Genomic DNA, 8516 nt, shown 5'->3' with positions numbered 1-8516 from the left:
ACCAACAGAAATTGGGCCAATGAAAGATATTACCTCACCCACCTTGTCTCTCTCCTACCCTGGGATCAACGCATCTCCTATCCTGGGATTCACTACACTGGACCAGATACTTTCCTGGCATCATGCCCCTACACGTCCAGCCATCAAAAGGACACTCTTCAAAATGAAAACACTGCAAAGAGACAAACACACATTTGGAATAGAGGTAGTGCTCTGATCTGTGTAACATAAATGTTGGCCTAATGCCTTGGCATTGAGGAGTTTAAGAGTCCCTGCATTAAGGATGATGTACTTTGTCATCAGGATTCAGGATTTCCAGAACACGGTGTTGCAAAGGAAGTTAAGCTAATAAACCCAGCTCTGTTTACTATAAAGCACTGAGGTCTATAGTCCCACCTTTACAAGGCGATTAATACGTGTACAAATGGGAGTAGTTCCCAGACTTGGCAAGATTTAAAAAAGTAAATAGTGAGTTTGGATACCTCCGCATTGGAGGGCCCAACTTGAGACATTTGAAAGGGCCCTGAATACCCACCCTCTGAAAATCAGGCCCCTGTGGGTGTGTCAAGATGATCCCCCAAAACCCAGCCCTCTCACTAGTCACTCATGACCAGGGCCCTATGAAATTCACAGTCCATTTTGGTCAATTTCATAGTCATAAAAATTTTAAAATAGTAAATTTCATGATTTTTAGATATTCAAATCTGAAATGTCACAGTGTTGTATCTGTAGGGGTCCTGACCCGAAATGGGGGGGGGTCGGTATTGCCACCCTTGATTCTGCACTGTTACTGATGGTGGCACCATCTTCAGAGCTGGGTGGCCAAAGAGCAGCGGCAGCTGGCTGGGAGCCCAGCTCTGAAGGCAGCGCCCCTGCCAGCCGCAGCGCAGAAGTGAGGGTGGCCGGGCGCCACTCTCCAGCTGCCCAGCTCTGAAGGCAGCCCAGAAGCAAGGGTGGTAATACCGTGACCCCACCCCCACCACCAGTAACCTTGCAACCCCCCACAAACCCCCCACAAGCCCCCCAGTTTGGGAAACGCTGGTCTCCCCCATACAATCTGTATAGTATAGGGTAAAAGTATAAAAAAGACCAGATTTCACACGGGAGACCAGATTTCGTGGTCCATGACGCCTTTTTCACGGCTGTGAATTTGGTAGGGTCCTGCTAATGACCTTTGAAAACCTTGACCATGGTGCACAGCACAGCAAGATAAAGACACGATCCTTAGGTAATGAAGACAATTGATTTGGGAGAGGGAAAATGCAGGGGGGGAGGGGGAGATCTCTGAAAATTTCCATTTTTAAAGCACAACATAGTAAATAGTGCAGTGGCCATCGTTCAAAAGTCAGCCTTTGCCAAGTATCACAATACAGTGATATAAGAGGAATTTGAATGGAACCCCTCTATATGGAACCACAAGAAATATACATTTAAAGAATTTATACCTCACTTTTTCCGAAGGGTGTCCTCACTACCAGCGTTCTGAACAGGGATAGAGCAGAACCCAAGATGGAAGTGAACAAGCCCTTTGGAAACATAAAACACAGGGTCTGATTTCCCACTGTGCCCCATGATGGCTGCTGGAAGGGCCAGTTGGGGCTCTTGGCAGGAAATATAAATTGGAGCAGCTTCAGGCCATCATAATTAGTGCCAGGGACTGGAACGGCATCCAGGCAGCCTCAGGAAGGCAGGAGTGCAAAAAGATGGTGTCAAGCCGGCTTCGTTCCACTCCAGTTGCACCAAGCGCTCCTCAGCAGCAGCTCAGGACCAGCGCCACCATCTCAAAATAATGGGGCTTTTGGGCAGTAATTCCCCTCATGGCCTGCTCTGCAGTCCTTGCTCTGGCAAAACTCCCAAACAGATGATGCACAAATGCAGCTTGTCACCATAGCTCGGCCACACAGTTAAATAAACAGATGCAATCTCCTCTGGTAACATCCCAGTGCTTTCCAGTTCATTAATGCTTATGGTCTAAAATGATGGGGGGAGGGATAGCTCAGTAGTTTGTGCATTCGCCTGCTAAACCCAGGGTTGTGAGTTCAATCCTTGAGGGGGCCATTTAGGGATCGGGAGCAAAAATTGGGGATTGGCCCTGCTTTGAGTAGGGGCTTGGACTAGATGACCTCCTGAGGTCCCTTCCAACCCTGATACTCTATGATGCTGCCTTCCTGCTACACTCAGAGGACTCCCAGTGAAGTTCTGTTCAGAAGTGTAACTTGGTGAATGCAAGATTGATTGCATAGCCCAGGGGATAGGGCAGTAGACTTGGATTCAGGAGACCTGGATGCTATTCCCCCCAACCTGCTGTGTGACCCTGGGGAAGTCTGTTCAGATCTTTGTGCCTTTTTAACTTCTCATTTCTTGTCTATTTCAATTGTAAGCCATTTGCAACATGGATTGTGTATGGGTGCTGCCCAGCACAATGTGGCCCTGATCTCAGATGAGGCCTCTAGATACCAGTATAATGCAAAAACAATAACCTGAGCCTATCTTTGATGCTTTTAAAAATCCAGTTTACTCAGATAAGTAACAATGGCTCCAGTATCATTAATTCTAAAAGTTAAAAGACAAAATGAAGATCTTTTACTGACTGTACCACAGAGAAAGTTTAGGGAATAAACAAATAATTTTTTAAAAAACTGATCATTAAACGATCAAATGTTGTTCTCTACTTCAAAAAAAAATTAGATTCTGAAATATTTAGTCCCATCTCACATTTTGCAAAGATGAATATTGCTTTTATTTCAGAGCAAACACTGATTATAAATCAGAACAGAGCCACCAAATTATCAAACTTAAGAACAGTTTAAAAAAAAGACATTGTTAAACAGGATCAAGACAGACTTTCCTTCACAAAAGCATTAGGTGTTATTTTTTTCAGCTCATAGGGTAGCGTCTTCTCACCCAATCCCTAGAAAAAGCTTTGTGGTACACAGGGTGCATTATGGGTATCCTGTGAAGTATCAGGTATCAGATTGATAGGCCAAATGCAGGATAACAAGCTGTCTGATTCTATGCCTGTCTGAGCTTGTCTGGCATCTGCTGCCCTTCGGTGCTCTATTTGCTTTTCAAATGCAGATAATACAAATGTTTGCAAAACATGGAAAGCTCATCTTCACTGCTAGCAGATCAGGAATAGGATAAATGCTTTCCTTGGATAATATAGATTCACATGTTAGGACAGCGGGGCACCATTTAATTCAAATTATGGCTATTAATACCATGAAAAAAATTTGGGGGCGTGGGAGGGAATCTATACTAGTACTAAAAAAAAAAATCTTATTTGCACTAATCACTTCTTAAAGCAAAGAAGTAGGATTTTTCTTCACTGTATAGTATTTTATCAGATAATACTTGTGAATTAGTTTCTCCTTGTAGAGAGAGTTCTGGAACACAATAATGAAATGCAATTGTTCTGTCCAAATAGAGTTCAGAAGGGAATTAACGAAATTTTAGCCAAATTCTGCTATAAGCAGTCACATTTAGCTTCATGCCTAGTGCCCCTTTGTGCATTTGGAAATCTCTCCCCTAATACTTTTAATAGGGATGCCCTCTCCCAATGCCTGATCCTGGAAATTGCTGAGCAACATCAAGTCCCAAGGGAGCTGCCGAAGTTCAGGATCTCTGAAGATTAGGCCACATATTTAGGTGCCAACTGTGGATTTAAAAGCCTGACTTTATGCATCTGGGTTTGGAAATTTTTGTCATTAAAATTGACACGTCCAAGACTAAATTCTTCACAGCCCTGCCGCTTGGGCTGCCATTTATACCTGGGCAGAGGTATACTACTAACCAACAACTGCTACTAATCTGTCAGCATTTTGCACTGACTTTGCAGAGGTGCAAATGACTGCACAAAGGTGCAAGGCAGAGGTGAGAGCCGAAATAAATAATCTCTTTAAAAGGAAAACTAACCATACTATGTAAATAGAGCTTTTGCTTTTCTGTCAGTAATGTCCAGTTATTTGCTGGAATGCCTTTGTGATGCTACAGTGCACCGCACATACAATCTCCTACCTGCCAGTCTCCTACATGAAGATCAACCTCAGAGAACTGACAAAACATTGTTTCAGGATATTCCCTTTACCAGAGTCAGTCAAATAAAGGAAAATGATGTAAACCAAGAAGAGGTAAAGTGTACAGAGAAATGTATGTTTTCTTTCAGACATCAGCACCAACAATATCAGAAATATACATCAAGCTACATTGTACAGTTCTCCGAAAGAAATACAGCTTAACCAAAGTTCCTAACCCCACAGCTTTCACACTACATTTACTAGGGCGGAGTCTGATCATATATACGCATGAGCATCGTCAATTCGCCCTGCCGTCAAAGGGGAGTGGAGGGTACTCAGACCCCACAGGATCAGGTCCTTAGTAAGGAAACAAACAGAAGGAGGAAAATAAGCGACACAGCCTGCACAAGGGTCTAGTTGGTAGCTTATGGTGGATATTTCCCTTGCTAATGCTGCTCTGTCTTTCCCGGTCCAGTGAATGACTTTCTTAAAACTAAACTAACATTTAATGCTGTGCACACACATTTAAAAGACAGAAGTAAAACTATATTTTAGAACTCATGGATAATAAATAGATACTAGAAATCGAGTTCTTGCTAGAAGTATACGAGCAACGTGTGCATGAAGCGTCCAAAAAATAAAGCCTGATTTTATTTCTATATATCTGTATTCACATAACTATGGGTCTTGAGCTATGATTTAAAGGTGTAAAACAACCTTGGTATACAAATGATTGCTTGATGTGTCCCCAGATTCCATAATGATGTCACAGCTTCGTGATACATTGGAAGATGACAGCCTGGTCATTTGTACTAGAACAATGAGCCACGCATGGTAAAACTCCTACTTCCCTAAAATAGGTGCAAGGTCTTCTATGACACATCTTCTTGTGACTTAAGGGCCCGATGCACCTCCCATTTCAGTCAATAGGGGTCTTCCCATTGACTTGAATGGCACTGGATTGAACCCTAAGAGTGCAGACCAAGATTTTACAAAAGTGACTAGTGATTTTGAGAGCTTCAGTGTTTGGGTGCCAAACTTGTGACATTGTAAAGAGATCTGACTTTCAGACAATGCTGAAATCAGGTCCCTTTAGGGTGTCTCAAAAGCAGGGCACCCAAAATCACTAGTTGGCCTTTTTGAAATATTTGGACTTAACTTTTATAAATTAATGATTCAAAAAGCTGTCCCTCGAGGATGCTGTAACCATGTTTGTTTGTTTGTTTGGTAAATCCAGGAATTACCTTTAGTAGTATCTATAGATCCAGTGTAAATTATTGTATATTGGAAAAATATCTATATTCATTATATACCGCCCAGATGGGAAAAATCTAATAATGGTTCACAAGAAAATAACCTTTGTATGATAACTATGAAAGAAAACATAGGCACTTCTGCTTCAAGAGTTACCAGTCTTTGATAATAGCTCCCTTAATCCAAGCCATACTTGTTAAGGAGAAAAATCCATGATAGCACAGGTCATCCATTGCGTAGGAAATATAGTTCTTAAAAACATGTGTGTACATGAATCTGGTTTCATAAAATTGCCCCAATGGAATGGAAAGCAATGGACAATGGAAAGCAGGTGACAACCACTACAGAGAGCTTCCATAACCCAAGTTCATGCTTTCCAAACATTGTAGCAGAAGAAAGCTGCAGGATCTTCCATCAAGTGATGCTGCTTGCTTTTCAAAAGTAGATTATCCATCAACGAAACAGAAAAGTGTCAAGTGCAATTTTTCCCCAGGAAACATTTAATTTCTCACTCTTTCCACTTTTTAAATTATTATTTAATAGCAACTTACTTTCTTCACAATGTATTAAAGCTACTGACCTACTGGGAATTTTATGTCTGGACCAGTTTAATGTAGTAGTTGTTGAGAAAAACCTGTGCTAAAAGGCACTGTAATTAACTGATTTCCTCACTCCTGTAGCATTCTTGTATATGCAGCAATATATTGTCTCAATAATAGAATATAATTAACACACATTTGGAAAAGAGCTCAATTTTTCTCAGTAGCAGCTGCTTCGATAAGGATCAAAGCGAGTCATCAGCAGGCCATCATCTTTCTGCTTGTCTATAGAGGTCTGGCTACTGAAATAAGCTCCTTTAGTTCAATGCCCCCTTCGTGTACGACTGACTGAACACATGGATGGTGTTAGAACATGGATGTCAGACTTGTTGATAGGAGTTAAGAGAGCCAAACTTTCTGGAAGCCTGAGTGAATGAAACAAAAGTGAAGTTTTCACAGTGGTCAAGTTTGACTTTTTTAGCCAGCTTTGGGACGACTCCCCTCAGGGAGCGGAGACCCATTCTTTGTTCCTCGTACCACACATTTCCCATGCCGCTAATCTCCTTCCGTGCAGTCAGATAGAAAGGAGACTTTGCTTCCATCTGGGTTGGGGGCCGGTGGATGTACATGTACTTATAAAGGAGGCAGTAGGGACACAGCTTGTGTCCTTTGGAGTGCTCATGGTATATCTGGCCATAACACACTTTGTTAGAGCTCACCCTGTGTTCTCGTTTCACGCTGTCCGTTCGGGCAAAAAAGGGCCTGTTTTGTGAATCTTTGAGTAATTCAATGTCCCCGTACATTAAGTCTGCATGCTCCTGCAAAGTCCTCATGTTCAGGTACTGGCTGTTATATTTCACCACTGTGGACAGTAGGGCTACCGGACTCTCGTCACCCAAGCATCCTGTTTTCCACATCTCTTCTTCATCAGACAGAGAAAAATAGACAATGTTTCGAGAGCGAGCACCAGACATCCCAGCCTTGCTGAGCACCCGGAGTTTCTCCTTCAACTTTTTGGTGGAGGATGTGAAGGTGCTGCTGGTGATGGAAAATCCCACCCCAGCGTTCTTCAGAATCCGGTCCAGGCCTCGGCGGATAGCATGCAAGGACGTGGCTAGGAAGTCCGAACCATCCGTTTTCTTCACCGTAATGTAGAAGTCCTCAAGGAGTTCATTCAGCTTTGAGGCTGGAATCTGGAACAAGAGAAATGCAAATGTCAGTGTTACTACATGCAGGGATAAAATTCTTTATTAGTGACAAGCCTGCACTGACAAGTTTGGATTTAGGTCCAAATTTTCCCAAACTGCAGTGATGTTCACATCTAGGGCTTAGGTCTGTCCCATGACAGATATTGAGCAGCAGTGAACTTCGGTTTCAAATTTCTCCAAAATGTAGCACTTTTCAGATCCAGGGCTGTGGCTCGGGTCCATTTCTATTCTATCGCTGTCATAGGTCAGCCTGCTTGTGGATGGTGAAAGATGCTACTAAGTGGGAAGACCCAAGTTCCAGATCTTTTCACGCTCTGCACGGAGGAAAGGTGCAAGATGCAACATGCTCCCGTCTTCCCAAAAAGAATGTAGTAACCTTGCAGGTTTGGAAGAAGGGTGCATATTTGTGTAACTACAAAGAGAATGCAATGTATATGGCTGCTGTACTGACAGGAATGGGAAATATAGCTATATGGAGAAAAAAAGGCAGCCTGGAATAAAAGGGTTGAGCACTCCTCTGCTAGGACACTGCTTTGCAGAGACGAGGACCCCACTGGTATTAGGGGACCAGGATTAATGAAAGGTGAGAGAGATGACACATTCTGATGCTTAGGGTGGGGCCCTTTCCACCACAACACCAACCCCCACATTTTAAGAAATGGAGGGTGAAATCCTGGCCCCACTGAAGTCAATGGGAGTTTTGCCGTTGACTTCACTGGAATCAGGATTTCACCTAGTATGAATATAGTCTGATGCATGGAGTACAGTGCATGCCTTATATTCTGTACTTTTCCCTTTTAAGCTCTAGCCAGGGAAACTTTCCGTTCCTCCTTTTCACTGAGATATACTTACAGCCTCTATAAATCTCATAATTAAAGGAAAGCATTAAGCTGGTCATAATGAGATGCTTGCGATAACAGGAGGGATGGAGGACAATATCGCCTTTGATTCCTAGAGTCTGAGAATTAAAAAGCATTCAGGGACCCTTTGTCTGTAATCACAAGCACTTATCTGGGCCATTTGTATGTCATACTTGCCCTGCAATCAGACTTTGTTAACCTGCATAGGTTTATTTTGGCGCTCTCATTTCTGCTTCTGGATTACAAACACATCTGTAAATTATGCAAACAGATGCAAGTCCAAGTGGCAACAGCCTTCTTAAAATGGACACCTTCGAAACTGAAAACAAAAGTATTTCCTGACATTACAGGTCGTAGTGGGACAAGCAGTCCTTGGTGTTCTAATGTTGTATCACATCCTTGGGACTCGACCGACATTCCTTAGATGCCCAGCATGCACTGTCGTTAATCTCACTAACACAAGAAACCCTTCCCTTAACCAGCAGGCTTCCTGATGCACACAGCGTCTAGGATCTCTATTGCATCAGTTGTAAGGATGTCTCGACTCTGCACCCTTGTGTGCTGAGTGCTGGTATCTAACGTCCCTGTTACTGCTTTGGTCATAGAGTAGATTTTTATCACTGTTGCAGGGTTATTTTT

At 42.8% G+C, this 8516-nt stretch overlaps 1 protein-coding gene across 1 annotated transcript in view; it reads right to left on the bottom strand.

Annotated features, from left to right (window-relative positions):
- Positions 1 to 2149: 2149 nt before the first annotated feature.
- KIAA1958 (KIAA1958 ortholog) overlaps positions 2150 to 8516 on the bottom strand; it is a 112380-nt gene continuing 106013 nt past the window's right edge. The window contains exon 7 of the mRNA XM_074953527.1: positions 2150 to 7002. Coding sequence (XP_074809628.1) covers positions 6190 to 7002 — 813 coding nt within the window. The 3' untranslated portion in view covers positions 2150 to 6189. The remainder of the gene's footprint in view (positions 7003 to 8516) is intronic.

This window comes from Natator depressus, chromosome 5 (assembly GCF_965152275.1).
Source record: "Natator depressus isolate rNatDep1 chromosome 5, rNatDep2.hap1, whole genome shotgun sequence".
In the NCBI taxonomy this organism is placed as follows: Eukaryota; Metazoa; Chordata; order Testudines; family Cheloniidae; genus Natator; species Natator depressus.
Note: the sequence above shows the minus strand (reverse complement) of the source record. Positions and strands in the feature narration are given on the sequence as shown.